Source organism: Sardina pilchardus, chromosome 12 (assembly GCF_963854185.1).
Source record: "Sardina pilchardus chromosome 12, fSarPil1.1, whole genome shotgun sequence".
In the NCBI taxonomy this organism is placed as follows: domain Eukaryota; kingdom Metazoa; phylum Chordata; class Actinopteri; order Clupeiformes; family Clupeidae; genus Sardina; species Sardina pilchardus.
The window spans coordinates 18,429,229-18,449,539 of NC_085005.1; the positions used below are offsets into that span (position 1 = coordinate 18,429,229).

Genomic DNA, 20,311 nt, shown 5'->3' on the forward strand with positions numbered 1-20,311 from the left:
GTGGGAACAAAGGCCGAGGAAGGAAGAGAGGATAGATAAAAAGACAAATGAGAAGCACCCCATGTCTTGTGCAGAAGAGCTTCAGGATCTCCACTCAGTGTCCCCACAAATTCTTTTCTGCACAAATGAATGGAAGTGTGCATTTGTTTTTGTTTTTTTTGGAAATCAGATAGCTAAACATGTTGACCACAAAGCCAAGATAACAGAAAGCCCTTTGTTCCTATTTTATCAGTTGTGATGGGAGAAAAACAACACAGATAAATGCAATAGGCTACAAAAGGATCATGCAAGTATTACCAAGGAAGAAGCCTGGGCTCACTTGGAAGAAGGAAATGTTGCTTTTCCGAGTGAGGTTTTTTGTTACAGTGAAGCTAACATGAAGCCATCAATGAAAACCTGTGTAGTGTAAAAGGATTACTTCATAAAGTGTGGACAGTGCCGCGGACTCTTTGCATTTCATGCTTACCGTAATTTCCCGACTATTAGCCGCGGCTAATACATTGATTTTGCAAAATTTCTTCAGCTATGAGGTTAATACAGGGGGGCAGTTAATATGGTGTTAATATAGTTTTGTTTCTTTTAACTTGCATAAAACACTATCCTGCGGCTTATACACAATGCGGCTTATATGCAGGAAATTACTGTAACAGAGGAGCCTCCATATGCCTCCAGTACATCTAATGAGAGACTCAGATCTGAATGCGAATGTTCCAGTCAACTCTGGTCAAACGAATTGAGGTCAGCCAGGAGGCCAATGTCAGCCGTTTTGATGGCCCGTAAACAGTGAATCATTACAGTCATTTAGACAATTCGTGCAAGGACATCCACGGCAATCGAATGTCATTTCGTTATTTATGATTGTGCAGACCGTGCTGGGAATGAATGAATGGGACCACTGGCTGGCTTCCCAAAAATGTCTCTGAAGATGCAGTTCTGCAATGAGAGCTCTGGCAGCGCTCCGACTGTACGAGACAAAGTAATGGGACACTATACTGTAGACCACAAGGGAAATGTATAATGCTTCATTGAAGTCCGTCAAATCAGACCATCAGTGGTATTGTTGTTTGCGAAACCCTTTTCCTTCATAGGCCTACTACACTCTTAAAAACAAACTCGAAGCGTTCCCTGAAGGTACTACATCATGAAGATTCTTTGCTAGCTTTAAGTGAAAATGTAGCATGTTCTCGAAGGATTTAGCAGGATAAGAATCTTGGCCCCATCTTGCACATATGGCACATCCAGACATGCCTTGTATCAGGGAAGACCTTGAACATATCAGGAAAACAATGGCAAAATGAATACTGCATATACAGTATTTAAACAGTATTTCTCCATAGAGGAAGAGTCCAAGCGCTAAATGGTCTGTTTGCAGTCCAGACTTGTCAAATTGGGTGCATGACTAAAATGATTCAAAAGACACCAGACTGATGAGCATTGATGCTGAAAAACTATATTGGGCAAGAATGGGACATTTCATTGTCAAAACTCTGATCTCAGTTCCTAAACAGAATGTTATTAAATGAAGCAGTGCAATTTAATGGTAAACATTTCCCTGTCCCTTTTTTTGAAATGTGTTGCTGACATCAAATTTAAAATGAACATACAGTGAGGAGAAAATGTATTTGATACCATGCTAAAGTTGCCTAAAAAGAGGAATAGAAAATCGTCATTTGACAATTGATCTTAATGTCTTAATTCAAAAATTGAGTAAAAATAAAACCGCTAAGTACGCCAATTTTCTTTGTGATGGAAGAATGTTTCGTAAATAAATAAATGTTCTTCCTAAATGCTAGGGGGAAGTAAGTATTTGACCCCCAATGTAACCCTATGGGAATTCAACACATAGGGTTAACATAGGGGCGGGCAGATTTTTATTTTTTAAGGCCAGCTATTTTATGGATTCAGGATATTATGCATCCTGATAAAGTTCCCTTGGCCGTTGGAATTAAGATAGCCCCACATCATTACATACCTTTCACCATAGCTTGAGATTGGCATGGTGCTTTTTCCAGTAGGCCTATTAGCCTGTTTGATGCTCATTGAGCTCAATGCAAATCAAACAGGCTAATAGGCCTACTGGAAAAAGCACCATGCCAATCTCTAGCTATGGTGAAGGGTATGTGATGATGTGGGGCTATTTTAATTTCAAAGGCCAAGGGAAATTTATCGGGATGCATAATATCCTAGATCCATGAAATAGCTGGCCTTTAAAAATAAAAATCTGCCTGCCCCTATGTTAACCCTATGTGTTAAATTCCCATAGGGTTACATAGGGGGTCAAATACTTCCTTCCCCTAGCATTTAAGGAAAACATTTATCTATTTACGATACATTCTTCAATCACAAAGAAAATTGGTGTCCTTGGCGGTTTGATTTGTACTAATTTTTTGAGTTAAGGCATTAAGATCAATTGTCAAATGATGATTTTATATTCCTGTTTTAGCAGGGTATCAAATACATGTGCTCCTCACTGTACATTTTACATGAAATAGTGTTATTTTTAACATTTGATATGTTGTCTATGTTCTTTTTGCAGCAAAATATGGGTACACGAGATTTGCAGATGATCATATTCTGTTTTCATTTACATTTTACGCAACATTCAAGCTTTTTCTCATTTTGGGTTGTGTTACAAAACTATGTGAAAGAATGTACCGTCTTTAGGTGCAACTGTGTTTGTCACATCCTCAAGGCAAGCAGGTTTAGAAGAAACTAGCATGCCGAAGTCATTACGGATACTGATCACGTGTAGGTATGCATGTCATAGTAACCCTAGCCTATGTCTGCACAAGCTAGGCTATAAAATCCTGTTCAACAAGACTTTTAACTGTTAACTTCAGTAATAACACATAAGTGAGGAATTCATGCCTAACTGGCTGAGAAGGAAATGTCAACTGAATATCTTTGCTCTGCCTCAGAGCTCAGATTTTGGCAAGCTAGGCCTACGCTGACTGCAAAGAAAACAGAACATGCGGCTTCCAAGCGATGGCAGACATTCTAGAACTGTGCTCGGAAGGAACGGACGGGCAGGTGGAGTCGAAGGAGACGGCCATCTGTCCACAGATGGACACATATCGTAAATATGGAGTTCTGAGAACAGTTCTGCCACAAAAACACTCCTTGACAGCTCTGGCCAAGTTATAATGAAGGGTTGCGGTCACTAAAAATGGAACTGGTTGGTCTCGAGAGTGCACAGACAGTGGGCAAAAAAACACCTTAGGGTCTCAATAGTTTTATTATCTATTACCAACTATCTATATATCCTACTACAAAATAATGTTGCATTATCCACTATTCGCACAACTGTGGTTAGATGTAAAACTGCATTTCATTGTAGGCTACTGGTATTTCACTGGTGCAGTGACATTGATAGTGATGAAGTTGGATCTAATTGACAGACAAAAAACCTATGAACATTCTTAAAAGTTGACTGGCAAGGATGGTCCCACTGTGCCGAACAGCACAGGTGATGAGCAGAATTATTTTCCAGTCCCTTTAATCAAGCAAGAGAGAACATGTCCATGTCCATGTGTGTCTCAATCTGCCGTCTGGCTCAGGATGTGGAAAGACTTCAAAGACAAATATCACTTCAGGCCAGAAAAACCGACAGAAAGAACACAAAGGAGAAAAAAGCAGCTTATTTTAATGAAAAAAAAAAAGTTAATAGTGCCTGCTAATCTAAGTAAACAAGGAGTTTGGAAGAGCTTATGAGGAAAAAGGTCATTTTCTGCTGCCACTGTAAGCAGTGCCCACAGCACCATCTGAAGGCCATCAAAGGAGCTCTCCGAGAGATCAAAGAGAAGAGCTAATACTCTGCGACAGGAATAACCCAGTCCAGCCACACGCTCAGTCTCTTAACCTGAGCACACATTACTGATGGATAATCCACTTTATGACTGGAAACATATTATGAGACTGTTGAGAAGAGAGGGGGAATCAATTTCCATAAGATCAGTGATGTTACTCATCAAAGGCACAGGCCGTAAGTCTTGTGGAAATCAAATTGATATTTGAGCTCAGCAGCCAATCAAATGACCCCTTGGTCACGCGTTGATTGGCTGAATTTGTTTATGTCTGCAGTATGTTTGTGTCCCAAGCAGAGGCCCAGGACTATACACCGAGTTCTTAAGCACATCCGGTATATGAACAGCTATGAAATAGCAAAGGAGTAACTGGAATAGATCAGCATCAGATTAGGTCTTTAAAATGTCCTGGTTTCACACCAGAAATCAAGGTCAAGGTCAAGGTCAAGGTTAGATTTATTGCCATATAGTGAAGATACACAATAGGGATGTTTAACAGCCATTCAACGAGTAAGAGAGAGACAAAACTTTTGCTGTATTACTGCAAGAGATATTTATTACTGTCACATACATTCTGTACAGGTTACAGAGTGATTTTCACATCAAATGATGCAACCCATGGGTTACTAAAAAAAAGGCACAATGTCAAGTAATCAAAGTCCTTGAAAGCACAATGTGATAGCTGAATATTGCCAATGGTGAATCACCACTTTAGCAAAAAACAAATAGTAAAAACCAACGTTGCCGTTTCAGTCAGCCAAAAAAAAAAATGGCTTTGTCGCTCGCCTCAAATGTTCTAAATGACTGGGCTACCTCAGTATTTTTCATGTAACAACACACAACTTACACACAGATCTGACCGCCAAGTTAAAGGGAACCTTCGGCCTGACAACAACTTCTCTACTTGTGGGTGATAATTGACTGTACATTTTCGTTTAAGTCCAAAATAACATCCATTGGTGCAGTTTTGATTAAGTCCGTAATATGTATTTATAACTGTATAGCACATACAGTCGCATTAGCCTGTATTAACATACTACATTAACATATTACATAGCTTTGATTTGTTAGGTCTATCCAATTGTGCGCAGAGGCATTTTTCCCTGTGTCTGCTGAAAGACAGCCAATAATCCCTAGCAAAGCGATGTAGCAAAGATGCCCCCAAAAGCCATTGTATACTAGCCTGGGTTCTCCCATCCTGCCTTGCGCTGTGATTTCACGCTGCTAAGGCAGTCTGGAACCTACCGCCCTAATTTTTGCCTGAGATAGGGGACCAATCACAGAACAGGGGGGAAAGCAAGACTATAATGAGCTATGTCCAGACGCATTTCATAGACATCCGTGGCGCCCAATGAACGGATCTGGGCATTTTTTCAAATACGAGAAAATAAACGTCTGGTTGCTAGACCATGTCTCCTTTGAGAAGTGGTAGGCGCTAGCCACACTATTTATTTGTTGAATGTGTATTCCGATCGTATTCAAAACTGCACCGATTGATGTTGCTTTGGTCTCAAAGGTTTACACTCTTAATCATCCTAAAATAGACCCTAGATTGTTGTTAGCCTTGAGTTTCCCTTTAAACATAATGTTAAAACAAAAAATAAGAGCAACATACACACGGTTAAAATACAAAATAAAATGGATAAAAATAAACCTTTTTTCTTCCTCACTAACATAGCTACACTGTGAAATGAACAATAAAAATCACATTACAACTTCATTCATAACACTGTGTTACATGGCTACAGAAAAGGTTTTGACTTCTCGAGGGTAAAAAATGATCAGGGAAACAAGGTCCTGGCCCGCTAGCAGATACTGCCAATAAAACACAAGTGAGGAGTTGGAAGGGCCATCCTCACTATAGTAGACAAGAGGTGCGTTCAAGTTCACCGAACTTAGGCGAACATAGCGGAACGTTTGCGAAAGTTTGCAAACAGTATTCCGTTAGCCTTGAGTTTTTGGCAAACGTTTGCTAACAATCGCAAACAGAGGAGGAGGAGGTGGTGCGCCGCGAACATACAGTAGAAGAGACGTGAGTTTGATGAACGCAACAATGCAATTACTGTTAGAATGGAATGTTAACACCAAATTGTTCAAATTTAACAGTTCAAAGAAAACATGTTCACCTCGAAGGTTCGCCTATGTTTGCGAATTTGAACGCACCTCAGGTTCTTCAACAAACATGGGGGTCATCCAATTTGAATGACAGCAAATTCGGTAGAGATGCTGTGTGTGGTGGCCTGAGCTTAACAACAACAACAACAACAACAACAACAAGAAACCTGGCGAGCCAGCCAAGACCCAACCTGCCACAGGACAGCATCTCCACCACACAGTACGAGCTCCAGCATGGTTGTGATTGGACAAGGGGAAGGAGGGGGTGGATCACACCATCACTGGGTCAGTTAAGATTGTAGGGTTACTGCCCCTAGGTGTGTGTGTGTGTGTGTGTGTGTGTGTGTGTGTGCTACCCACCCCCTAAAGTCCCGTGGTTCCCTTTCCGGAACTTTCCGTCAGGGCCCCGTCCCGTCCTGGTCCATTTGACAGCCGAGCGCCTCGATGTCGTTGCTGATGTCCGAGATCATGCGGTCCCACTCGTCGCCCTCGGAGGGCGCTGGGCCCTCGTCTGAGCCGCCCGCGGCCCCGTTGCCGTTGGTGGTGGAGTCGGAGGCCAAGCTGGCCGTGCGGCGGTAGCGTCCGAAGCTGTCGGTGATGATGCCGCGCCCGTCCTTCACACCAATGGTCTCCAGGAAGTTCTCAAAGTGCTGGTTGTCCTTTTCGGGGATGAACGGACGCAGGCCTGACACAGAGATGGAAATATGAATAAATACATAAAGAGAGAGAGAGACAGAGAGAGAGAGAGAGAGAGAGCGAGCGAGAGAGAGAGAGAGAGAGAGAGAGAGAGAGAGAGAGAGAGAGAGAGAGAGAGGGGGGGGGGGAGAAGGGAGAGAAAGACAGGCAGAAAGAGAGCAAGTGAAAGTGAGAATGAACGAGACAGAAAAAGAAGGTGATGAAGAAAGTTGAAAAACTGAGCTAAGGTGTGTGTCCTTGTCAAGTGAGGACTTTTGCTGGTCTTCACATTGAAATAACCAAAGTTCACGACTCGCCCTGTTCAGTGGCCTGCTTTTAAGATGAAGCCGTTTACATGAGCACTGGGAGAGATGAGTGTTGGCTCCCAGTGGTATCCATCCACTTCAAGTGACCTTTTATTTTAACAGCGGGAAATTTCTTGGGTCACTAACCACGAAACGCTTTACTGGATGGTGTCCAGACCATAATGAACTAAGTAAAATGCTTGGTCAGGAATGCTACTTCATCAGCGGTCATTCCACCACCAATACAAATACACAAGTAAAAACCAAACGCCCTGGAACGAAAATTATATTTTCAGATGAATATTTTCAGATAAATGCGTTTGCTCTGTGAGAAATAACCATTTGAAGGATTGCTTAGTCAGAGCAAATACATAGGTTTGTAACTCACAAGTTGGACACTCTGTGGTTTAGTCCCGACAATCGACACACGAGGGCGCTGCTACGCATTCAAATGATTTTGCAACATTTATTTCCGTGCACAGTAAAGGCGACAATGTGATATTGCTGACTGGGCCTTGAGCTGTTCTGGCAGCATAATCCTGCTCAGAGAATTGAGAACAGAGATCAGAGAGCTGGTTTAGCTGGCTGAGCCGAGGGCACCTAAATGGCATCCAAATGGGGTCTCTGCCTCGAAAGGTCTTTAACTTTTTAAACAGTCAAGCATCGGGGGAGGCAGAGAAACCAAAATAAAAACCAGCCCATGTGGTAATTGAGTCAGGAAAAGGCGGTCATCTATTAAATCTGTGTGGTTAAAACTAAAAGCTCTCAGAAATGATGGGATAATGGAACAGCCGGCCGCAAGGTCTGGGAATGCATACGTTTCCTGCCCGAACTCGGCCCGATCCTGACCGCACTCCGGTGGTTAAAAGCCCATAATGGCTGTTCCGAGACCAGCGACTCCAGTAGCATTGCCAAGGAAATCTATGATAAGACAGACTCACGAACTGATCGGTGACCAGTGGTGATTAGCTTGTGTTGTATTCCGCACACTAGCGACAGATTTATGACAGTGTCTGACAAGACTTCTGAATGAAGACTGACCCAGATTTGTGGTGTTTTTAGAATCACAATGAAATGAGAAAGAAAACTTCCTCAACATATTACGTTAATATGGATATGACCAAAAACAACCAAAAAAAATAATAAAAATAATAATAAAAAAAAGATTTCCCGTGTCAGCAGAAAGTTGTGCGTACCAAGGAGGAGGAACTTTCTGCTGTCTCCGTACAGCTGCCTGAGGTTAATGCAGAACTCGTGGATCGAGGCGCCGTTGCGGTACTCGTGCAGCAAAGTGGCAAACTGCTGGATCTCCTGCGAGGAGAGCTTCGTCCTCAGCTGCAGGAGACAAAGGGATTGGAGGGGGCATCAGAACAGGCATTTAGGGGTTGCCAGACATTGCAGATTGTGTTGAAGAGAGGACAATGAGAAAGACATACAAATCTAACTGATTTGGTTCTTCCCACCCATTGACTCAAAATACAAAATGTAAAAAATGTTCCATGACTTCAATGACATTGAGTGAAATTTCCATGACTTTTCCTGACGTACAAGTACAAAGTTGCTTACTGTACGCCACATGTTGGGGCCAATTACACAGCAAAAACTAAAATCTAGTGTTATTAAAGTAACATCATCAAAATCTAATTGGTATTGTTTTTAGTATGAAGAGAGTCACCTAGCACTCTCGAAAGGTAATTTTGACTTAATTTAAAGGTATACTATGCAACGTTTTTCAGCTAATCAATTCGTTCCATACTGTTATATATGATTAAATGGGTCATTACCGGTCGAACAGTGTTTTTTTTGGCCGCTCTAGTGGTCTGTAGCGGTAAAACCACACTTGCAACTTCAGGAGACACCGGGCACGCACCCATGCTCTACTCCAGGAAGTGTCATGTAAAGTCTCATGAAAAGGCACGGCAGACTGACCGATTGAGGAGTTTTGACAAATATACACGCTAAAGCTGTAGGGGAAGCTCTGCAGAGAAATATGCAAGCATAAAACGAGCGAAAATGAAAAGTGAAAGCGAAACCGGCGATGAAATCGCCAATCCTGCATAGTATACCTTTAAGAAGTCTTATCAAGACAAATTTACTCAACGCACAGGCCGACAAATTTGCTAATTTTCAGTTTCAAGATTAATAACACTTGATTAGTTTTGATCAGATATGCAGATATGAAAAATGACAAGACTGAATAAAACATGTTCTCTCCCCCAAATTATATGACTACTGTATGAAGGAAGTGATCAAAATCAGTGAGTTAATGTTTTTGGGAGTCACTAGACCTAAAACTGCGCTTGTATTAAGTACAAGTGTGCATTTAAATGCATCAAACTGGTGTCCTTTGAGAAGAAATTAAAATATTTCATTCACTAATTTATATTTATGGAGATATTTGCGCTGTAACTCTTTTGCACTTTAGAATTTTAACTATGCACAAACACATGGAATAGTGATGATGACACGGCAATACATTCACAACCACAAAGCGTGGTTGATGACTTTCACAGTTCAGAAATGGTCAAAAACAGTGCATACATTTAAGCGCTCGGTGAAATTATGCAGAAGTGGTCACTTGTGTTCAACTATTTAAATAAATTCTGCGTAGATCATAGGCCTACTCTAGACTCTCATACCATTTGCACTAACATTATAGCCCACTAAGGACATTCAGGTGTTTTAGCCTTCAAAGATCACCATTACATTGCCACTGGTAAACTGTGATTGGCATGGTATTTACCTAATTTATTAATGGAATATTAATTATTCATTAAAATGTTTATTCATGCAGGCTATATTAAACATCAAGATACCTAGCTGGTCTGTTAATACTGTGGTTCTTGTTGTGTACACCGATAGCCTATACTGTTCCATGTAGGAAGTGTATGGATGGGCTACTGTATGTATGGTGTGGTTTGAATGTGATGTGTGTGTCTCTGCTTGATTTTTGCGTTGCTAAACGAAAGGAACTAGTTAAAGTTGAACCTGAGATTCAACTGGGGCACAGCAGTAAAAGGGGGTCTAGCAACACCTGGTCCTAGGTATGGCAAAATTAAATGTCTGGTGTATGATCGTCTTCCTCATCCAGAAACCAAAACTCACAAATACAAGTTGAGCTTTGAACACACTAGACTATGAACACGCACGCACACGCACACGCACACGCACACGCACAGGCACACACACCGTAGTCATGTAGTCCTGCAGGAGCTCCGTGGCGGTGGTGCTGAGCTCGCTGTCACTGGCCGTTTTGGTCTGCGGCGACGCCGGAGTGGAGGACGGGGAGGGGCATGGTGAGTGTCCGCCCGCCTCCAGAGAACTCTGAAATGAACTGTCATTGGACAGGAGACATGTGCGTCAGTGGAGGACACTTAACACGACGAATCATCACGTACTGTAGTCCACTGAAGAACAGGAAGAATCAAAACTTACAAGGTACTGGCTTCTGCCTCGAAGGCCTCCTTGACATCCTTCCCAGAATCATCTAAATCAAACAGTGAGAAACCAAATGAGAAAATCACATTATGGCAATAAAACTACGGCCAACACTACTACTGCCATTACTCTTTACCGGGCACAGCGCTGCTCTGACACTCAGTATAACGGAATTCATTATGGTTTACAAAATACATTGTCAATCAACGCTCTGCAAAGGACAATATAAACATTACATGGACATATTCTACATGATTACATGCAAAGTCAGGCAATGAGCAAAAATTATGCTAAACTTGACAAATTTAATTTACCGTAAGTCATTTAACATCAAGAGCAACATCCTAAGCAAAACATAGTTGCAATACATCTAAACCCCACACCATAACTTTGGTTAAAGTGAGATTTTAGACTTTGTGTGTGGCTAATTGGCTCCATGTGTTGTGTGCTATGCTGTATGAGCATGCTGTATGAACTGCACACACACACACACTGATGTTTTTCACATGTTAGGCACCTAACGGAAAACTAAGTGTTCTCTGAATTGAACTTTGGCTTGTTGCCGACCAGACTTTGCAATCTGTCAGTCATTTAAACGAGGGGATGTGTGGAGCACTGTCTCTATACAGTAGTGTACGGTAAGTACGTTTCCGAGGCCCGTCTCGGTAATGCCTCTCACCACTGTAGAGGGAATGGTGGCGGGTGGGAGTGGTCGCTCCGTCAAAGATGGCCCTGTCCAGGAAGTCGATGGTGGACTCGGTGTAGACGATCTGGAAGACCTGGCTGAGGAGCAGGCACAATTCTTCAGCAGCTGCCTGCAACGGGGAACACCGGTGTAGTAGAGTGGAGTTGAGTTTATTAGTTTCATTTAACAGGGGCCCACACAAAACCAAAAAACCGACGAACCAGAGTTAGCAACGTGGTTAGGGTGGTGATAGTGAAGTGGTTAAGAATGTGAATGCACAAACTAGTAGCAAATGGCTACAGTGACTACTCAAGACCGTTATTGCTGTCTGCCATAGCGGTGTGAGTAACTAGCTTCCCTTTCAGAAAGTTTCAGCCCATCTACAACTAATCCGACTCTGATCCTTGAATTAGTATGGTTGGAATTCTCAGTTCTCTCATGGCTCTGTTTCTATACAGAACTAAAGATAACTGAGGATTCATGGTCATGTCTTTAGTTTTGGACGTCACCAGAAGCTGGAACAAGATGAGTTCAATCTGAACAACGTTCAGAGGATGGATGAAAAGAAGATATCACATCTGATGTTATCGTATCCTTACTGTATGCAAACCCTCTGGCACTCTTTTGAGTCTGACATTTACATGGAACATTCAGTTCATTCAGCAGACCTAGAGTTGGGATTAATGTCTGAACGGGTACAGGTGCTCCATATGACATGACCTTCATGCTGTTATGAGCTTGCAGCCGAGCTGCGCAAATACATTTCTTACAGACTGTCTGCTGGAGAGGAAAGTGAATGCTAATATCAGGGTGTGTGTGTGTGTGTGTGTGTGTGTGTGTGTGTTCAGCTTGTTGTCTATAATAAATAGAATAAGCAGTGAGCAGGCCTCCACCAGTACAGCCCCACTCTCCGACTGTGAGCTTCTGTGTGTGTGTGTGTGTGTGTGTGTGTGTGTGTGTGTGTGTGTGTGTGTGCGCGTGTACCTTGTTGTCTGCGGCGAGGACAAGTAGTGAGCAGGCCTCCACCAGTACAGCACCGCTCTCCGACAGCGAGCTCAGCGTGGGGGACTTGGACAGCTCCGGGCACGTGCTGGGACAGGGGGAGCCGCCCGCGTCCTGGGCTACACACACACACACACACACACACACACACACACACACACACACACACACACACACACACACACACACACAGATTAACACACATTTGTTTATATTTTCCAAAAATAAACTAGCATTACCACATTGCGATAGTATACCTCCAAACAGCTATGAATGTTGCATGGTGAGGCATGTATAATACATAGGCTATAGAGTAGGAATCTAACCAGTGGATCTAATAGTCCAAGCGAATTTTCACACCAAATGTAAAGAACGTGCCTCTCTGGGCATTCTTGAGATATCGTTTTCACGAGAATGGGTCATACACGTGGTAGCGACTGTAAATTCTAACGTCCAAAATCTAATCAGTTCATCTTGCAATTGAACATTCATGTCATATTTGAGGCACATGCCTTTAGGCGCTCTAGAGATATCAAGCTGACGAGATCCGGACGGACAACCCTAAAAACATAATGCCTTCGGCTATGGCTATTGCCATCGCAGAGGCATAAACATATCCTACCGTATACAGTACCTAAAAGAGAGCTGAAAGATACACAGAGTGCACAATCATTTTTGGGAATGCATCCATTCTTTCATTTCGACTTGGGAATTGTATACAGACAATTTTGAGAATCCTCCTTTTGTCTTAAGCCTTAAGTTGGGTATTATAACATGGTAGCTTGCACTACACCTTTCAACCAGCTGTGTTCTGTGTGCTCCTTACAATGCATGTTCAAACGGCTCACACGGCAAGATTTGCCAACAACATTTCTGACGCGCCAGGAATTGCAGAGAGAGAGAGAGAGACAAAGAAAGCCTGTTAAAACCGTGGAAAGCTTTATCATGTACCAACACATTTTCTTTTATCAAAAGGCTACGTAAGCTACAGGCTGAAGAACCACTACACATCACAGTAATCATCACTTCACCAATTAAAGTTTCAAATATATGCTTATGTCAGGAAAAGTCATTAGAACAGCTTGTGCATTGTTCACCTCGAGTGTGTGTGACTCAAGTAGCTCACATCAGTGTTTCGAACATAGTCGTCTGCATAGCTTGGAAAGCTTATCAGAGAGCTGAGTTAATAACTCCTCATGTGTGAAGCCGGGTGAATCACGTCACACTCAACACGTTCAAAAGGGTGGCGCGTTTTGTGCGACCAGATCGTTTTTAGAGTGGGTTCGAGGTGAGGACATCGGAGCAAGTATACTCAATGACAAAATGCAAGAATTGATATTGTTATATGTGGACTACGCCTTGCTAGAATTGTCACACATAAAGTTGTCGCTGCCAAAGGTTTAGCTTCCGATGTTTCTCTCCCTTTACACTCTGACCCCCTCAATTTAACGACCACAGATTTGGGGGGATACAATTGAAGATTAAGTCAAAACGTCAGATTTTGGGAGATCCATGGTCACATTTATCCAAAATGACTGTCGCCGACCATTTGTAATTGTGCTTTATCGAATGTCGACAAATATCGTTTTCATTTCGTGCAAAGCTGTACAGAGTGAGGGCAAGTGAATGAGACTGTACCAGTCTTGAGCACCACAAGATGCAGCGAGTCGTCCCTGATGTAGGAGACGGCGGCGATGTCGTGGATGGGCACGCGCAGGATGATGTCCTCTCCGTCGCGCCGCATCAGCTTCACGTTGTACGCAGACAGGCTCACCACCGCATCCTGTTCAGAAGTCAGATGCCCTGCCAACTGGTGCGACTTCTAGACGGAGAGAACAGGTGGAGGAGAAGGGGGAGAGAGGGAACAGTTATCGCACCTGTAGCTTTTGGCTTTGACTACATTCACTAATTCCACTAAAGCATCATATCGCTTGATTTCATAAACAATGCAAGAAAGTGCAAAGAAGGGAATAAAATCAAGAGGCTAGACGCAGAGAAGGAGCACAGACAAAATAACCGGGAAAAAAAGGATATGAGTAAATAGTCTTGAGATTGTCATGACGTCTCGAGACTTCCCTCGATACCTTCCTCATCTTCAAAATAACTTCCAGTCATGGCTTTGATGTTGCGTTCAATGCTTCCCGCATAATCAACCATCTGCTTGCCTTGTGCTCTACCTTACGGAGACGTCTCTTGGGAGATGTAGGGGAGTGCCAGATGGGAGGAGGCCCGTGTGTGTAAGCTACTCACCCTGGCGTTGTCTATCAGCTGCAGCACGTCTGTACGACTGGAAGGATTCAGATACCCAGGGACCGACGTCAGCTGCCCCAGATACTATAGCCAAGACAAACAAACAAACAAACAAACAAACAAACAAAAACAAATATGAAGTGTGTTTCAAAATGTTTTACACATCTGAGCGCACCATCTATTATTCTCATTCAACATATAGAGCTGGGTGATATGGCTAAAGAATCTCTGATCTTATGTGCTGTGGAGAAAAAGTGATATACTGCAGTGTGGGAATGTACGCACATCTACACAGTATATCAATTCGACAGGTGCTGGATATGGGCACAAACGTAGTCAAAGGAAAACTGTCTGTACACTGTTTTATATGCTCCCGGTATAATGGCAAAGTGTACAACGTTTCGACCACTCAGGTCTTCGTCAGGTATACACAACGTTGTATACTTTGCCATTAAACTGAGAGCATATGAGACAATGAGACAAAGTTAACACATCATAAACGAATAGAGCTTAATATTTGCGTTCAATAATAATGATAAAAAAGTGGTAACACTTTATTTTAATGTGTCGCTGTTACAGTGTACCTACCTAATTAGATACAGTGGTACAACCTGTGTAACAGCATGTACTATCAGGTACTATCATCGTACTTGCATTATGTATTTGTGGGTACCTATAGTTGTTACATTGTAATACTGAGTGCTTTTACAAAACTTTGTCAATTTGCCTAAATATTTCATCAGAGGCAAAGGGCTGATCTGAGACCTGCTGGATGAGGTAAATCTGGTCACGGTAGAGTTGATATACAAACCATTCTCTTAGCTCCTGAACCTTTAATTCTGACAGACTTAGAAAACAGCGTCCTATTTTTGAAGGTTTCGGGTCATGAGAGCTATTTTGGTGCCTCTTAAAAAACACTTAAGCTGGGACAATCGGAGCTCTTACCTTGACTTCTTTCTCAATGTAATCATTGAGCAGGATGTCAGGGTCGATGCGGTGGTCGGGGAGAGACAGGGAGAAGGTGTGCAGGGCCCGCCGCTCCGACGACTTCTCCTGGGCCTTTTTGTCCCTCCCTTTCTCCCCCTTCAGGAAGACACGCTTGAACGGAGACGGGCGACCAGGCTGAGGGGAGAGAGAGCGAGAGAGAGAGAGAGAGAAAGAGAGAGAGAAAAGAATAGAAGAGAAAGAGGAGAGGGGGATGAACAGAAAGGAAAAACAAAACATTGTTTTATTGGATGGAGTCTGGTTGTATGGTTCCATCAGTGCGGCGATTTCAAAGGTAACGAGTACACAGGAAATGGTGGCGAGATCAAAAGATTGAAGAGAATGCGGGTGCTGCTGGGTAGCTTTGATCAGCCATCCCATTTTGGGTGAGGCCCTCACGTTATTTGTCTGCTACAACAAAATACTTTATTTATTTTATTTTTATTTATACTTTACTTTTGTGACTATTTGGTCCTATTTTTAACTATGTTTTGGTGTGCCTGTAGTGTACGGACAGTATCTTCACCATCAGGAGTCTTGAAAAACGACAACAAAAAAAATAATAATAATTGCACAAACAACACTAGCTGCTTTCAGACTACAACCGTTGCCGTCATGGAAACTGCAACCGTGGTGACCTGACCTGAGCAACCCCCCCCCCCCCCCCCCCCCACTAGCAGCACCGCCACTAGATCACTCTGCCTGTGGTCACAGCAAAGCGGCTCTCCATGTAAACACTCTCCTTACCCCATCTCTGCTTTAAGCATCTTCAGCACAGCAGCCCAAACTCAGGCCCCCAAGGGACTGGCCAGCATGTTACAACTGACCTCGTTACCCAATCCAACTCCTCTTTGCCTTGGGCAAAGAAAACACCATAACGTCCAAAGTCCACTGCATTAACTGGGCTTTTTTTTTGGTTTTGTTAAATAGGAGCCATGAATGTTAAACGGAGAGTAATGATATGAACATCCACGGAAAAATGGCCTGTTCGTCTGTGGCTTTAAGCTGACCACTAACCTTGGCACAGAGGGGAAAAAAAAGGAAAAAAAGGAAAAAGGCTCACTGCATTTTCCTTCCTCTTTCTCCAACCTAGAAACAAGCACACAGACCCCTTGAAGCTCTGGACCAGGTTTTCTGAGTCTTTGAAATTTCTAATTTCTCACACACTTGCAGGACGACGTAGTCACAAGGACCAAACAAAAGCGCACTGTCCTAACGACTTCCAACGCCAGATGGTCCTCATTTGGAAAATGACAAAGCTAATTACTTTACACAAAGAGCTAAAAGGGGAACCAGTTGCACGCCTGGCTGTCCTACGTACCTCGTAATCCATTGAAGCTTCCCCCAGAAAGGTCTGACACTCAGACCGGCAGCAGTGACAAAAGACGGCTACATCCGCACAACAGTCTTCAGAGTGGCTGCTCTCTCTTTCTCTCTCTACTGCTCTTGCTAGCAGGTAACCTGAGTCCTGATTAGCTCTGATATGGGTACCCTCCCATTAAGACAAGCCAGAGACAACCTATCCCCCCCAACAACAACAGCAATAACAACATAAAACAACAATACGCAGACACACACTCAGATATATACCCACGTCCACCCTGTAGCTAGGCTACAACTGTGACAGTCAGTCAGTCAGGAAGGACACAAACCACAACTTCCTGTGATGAAACTACATGACTACTTATAATTTGTGACTTCTTGTAATGCCCCCAAATGCTTCAACTGATGAGTTAACCTAGCCTAAACTAGAGTCTTTGCCTCATCGGGCAATGCAACTTTCTTCAGCAGTTATTCACTCGATATCACTACAGAACGACACATTTGCCTATTGTCTGCTGCCATATATGCCGTGCAGGAACTAGTAGTCATTGCCTAATGCAAACACTGGCAAGCCTACTAGTCTATTCAGAGATAACAAGAGTCACACTGTCACCAAAATCAACAATTATCAACAAGATCCCTAAGGTGTGGGATTCAAAACAGACTCAAACTTAAAAAAACAAACTCTCATCTTGCGTGGTAGGAGTTCTGGCAGGCAGCCCATACCAGCTCACCTGGTTTAGGTGACCTGTCTGGGTGGACACATGATCCACCCCCCCTTCGAACACGAACACACACACACACACACACACACACACACACACGACTGGGTCTCAAGCTGCATCCAATTAAATTATTTAGCAACTTCTGTAACCATGGCCACACCAACAGAACAAATACAGGCAACATGACAACTAAGCCTGAAACTAGTGATCATTTTTAATAGCTGATTTATAGCAATCTGTCAATTATTTTCTTGATTAATTGATAGCTGTTTGATCGATAAGATGTCGGAAAATGTGGTGCGAACGTGTTGAATTTTCGTGTTTCCCAAAGACCAAGAATACGTTCTCAAATGCCTTGTTTTTTCCACACTCCAAAGCTAATCAGACGTAGACAAGCTATATCAATGTAAGGAACGCTGAAATATTTAGGCTACATTTAAGAAACTGTAATCAGAGAATGTTGAGGTAATTTCCTTAAAAATCGCCCCTCATTACTAAACTAGATACCACTTAATAGTACTATAAATAATACAACTACTTGATTAACTGTTGCAGTCCTAAGAAGAACACAAGTCGCCAGTTTGTTTTTCAATCATATGTTTTAAACAAAGTAGACCTTCACTAGACATAGCAGAGATGATAGTTCCCAATCCACATCATAAAACAACTGTGCAATGTGATCTGATAAAGGGGATCAGTTACAGTTTATCATGGAACAAAAATAAGCTATAATTATATTTGTCCTACAAATGGGATTATTAATACGAATGACCATCACAAACAAAACCAGGCGTCTTAACAGGCCTTGATTACAATCAAATGAATATGTAGGCCTAGCAGACAACACAGTGCAAAGTAAGAGCAAGAGAAACTTTGGTCCTGATCAATTCCAAAGAGCATCTGTAAACATATTGCTACATTCCCAACCTGTCTGGTTCAGAAAACTCATTTTAATGACCCTTGACAGCATGTTTGGTACCTGTCCAGTACACTGCGGTACTCTTTGCCACACTGGCTCCACCTAGTGGGCATTGAGTAATATCTATCACTGGATGAGCAGGGAGATGTTCAACAGTTCAAACACAACTGTTTGAGTTTGCCCTGCTGTAGCTCATGTTGTTTATTATCTCAGTTCTTAAACACTGGTGAACAGGGCCAGAGGGAACAAGACCAAAAACCCATTCACAGGAGGAACCACACCTTCAAAAGAGACCAGAATTGAGGGGGGCATAACTTTTCTTTGAACTCCACTGACATAATCAAAGAACCATCTGGTGGCTTAACACAAACCAACAGTTGTGGCACATTCATATTTAATCTTCAAAAAGCAAAGTAGTTTTTATATTAACTGGCCTAGTTCAAGGCAGTTTTCCTTAATTTGAGTCCTTTCTGTGACAGAAATGTGTAAAAATAGACAACTATCAAAACCCAGACAATCCTGTTGGGTTGAATGCCTGCCTGTCTTTGAATAGTTTTCAGCTGTCCATTGGCCACGGCTGTTGTTGCGGCTGGATGCTACAGTAACGGCTGTTGTCGGGCCTATCTGCCCATTCTGCTGAAGGGGTCTTTTCCCAGACTGAGGGCGACTTCCAGAACACTGCTGTTATGTATCGGATCCCTAGCTCGAGCTGTGTAGGCAGACGGAGAGCCGTCATATCCTGTCCACCCGGTGCAGGGAAAGCCCTGCCTTCTATTCTCCCATCTCTGTGCGCTTCTGATAGGAAAGAATCTGGGCAGCAAATGTGGGGCTGTCGTGATTTGAGATTACTCGAATGGCAAGAATGCGTCTGCCAGCCTGAATTCAGACCAACTAGTAGAGAATGACGATTCATGCTCTGAGGAAAACATTCTAGAAATATCAAACACTGAACAAGGCTGACATCATTATTTCTAAACAATAAGAAAGTCAGTTCAGGAAGCAGAGATCCATAGACAACGAGGTGCAATTATTCCAGTGAGAGCACCTCCCTTCCTGAGGAACCTACATCGTGTTTATCTAGAAACTGACTATTTGATTGAACTAGGACACTGCTTCTGATTTGGTGTTCTAATACTGATGAAAACTTCACCAATATGTTAACCGTATAATATGACCCATTAACCGATTGAAGGATATGGTTATTGTTACTGTAGGATATCGTATAACACAATGTAAATGGAAAAAATCGTAATATTAATATAAAAACGTGTCAAACGTGCGAGACTGAAGAGACCCAGCTGTTCATGACCTGTGACAGTTATCCTGACTTGCTAATTTATTAGCCGAGCTAATATGATCTACATTGCACTGGTTGGGTATTTCTGGATATCTACCGAGGAGTGAAGTTGATACTCTTTGATATAGTTTAACAGACAAAACAAATGTAAGTAAATCTGATTCTCTTCCATCATACAACCATCATCGCAAGCTGCAGCTGGACTTTTGCTTTCGTGGAAGGTAAAGCACGTTTGCTATTCTAGCTAGCATAGCAAAAGCAGCTGTTCAGTGCCTGGTCATGGACAGACAGCCTCGGAACAACGCGAGTGTTTGACTGAGGTTACACTTACCTTTTTTACTTTCTTAACATCATCCTCCATGTCTATATGGGAATGCTCTTCATGTTTATAGAGCTGAGAAATCGGACGGGGTCTCCGAGCTTGATGACATCAGTTTGCCTGCTTCAGCCACAAATGGTGGCACTTTCCCAATGTAAACTAGAGCTTAGGCATCCCCCGGTTGAAAATGGTTTGATTTTGTAGTCCAGGCTCGTCAGAAAAATCTCTTCTATACTACGGTACAAACTACTTAAACAAAGAGGTACAATTGACACCAATTTCGTTTAGAAATAACCCCGGTCATCCTAAAACTGGATTACAAACTGGGACAAAAACAACATAAAACTTTTCAATCCTGCCGCCATTTTGGGCGTAGAACTACTGCCCAGCATGCATTGCACAGTAGAGGAAAAAGGCAGCATATCTGCAACGTTATGATACTGTTTTACCTCTAAATCTATGCTGACTACT

At 42.7% G+C, this 20,311-nt stretch overlaps 1 protein-coding gene across 2 annotated transcripts; it reads right to left on the reverse strand.

The window, feature by feature from the left end:
- Positions 1–4,331: 4,331 nt before the first annotated feature.
- Positions 4,332–20,210, reverse strand: ccm2 (CCM2 scaffold protein). 2 transcript variants are annotated; one of them, XM_062550828.1, is made up of 10 exons: positions 19,853–20,210; positions 15,219–15,395; positions 14,274–14,357; positions 13,662–13,845; positions 12,006–12,142; positions 11,016–11,151; positions 10,334–10,385; positions 10,088–10,232; positions 8,095–8,233; positions 4,332–6,603 (listed from the first exon to the last, which is right to left on the reverse strand). In XM_062550828.1, the coding sequence occupies exons 1-10, from the start codon at positions 19,880–19,882 to the stop codon at positions 6,317–6,319; spliced, it is 1,371 nt and encodes a 456-aa protein (XP_062406812.1). In that variant the 5' UTR covers positions 19,883–20,210; the 3' UTR covers positions 4,332–6,316. The 2 variants fall into 2 exon arrangements, with proteins under 2 accessions (XP_062406812.1, XP_062406813.1); XM_062550829.1 differs by lacking the exon at positions 19,853–20,210 and adding an exon at positions 16,579–16,846.
- Positions 20,211–20,311: the final 101 nt, after the last annotated feature.

Coding starts and splice junctions, on each gene's coding strand:
- ccm2 (XM_062550828.1), bottom strand. CDS start 19,882: ATGGAGGATGATGTTAAGAAAGTAAAAAAG. Junction 14,358..15,218: donor ACATTGAGAAAGAAGTCAAG/GTAAGAGCTCCG, acceptor TCTTGGCTATAG/TATCTGGGGCAGCTGACGTC. Junction 13,846..14,273: donor AGCTGATAGACAACGCCAGG/GTGAGTAGCTTA, acceptor CTCTCCGTCTAG/AAGTCGCACCAGTTGGCAGG.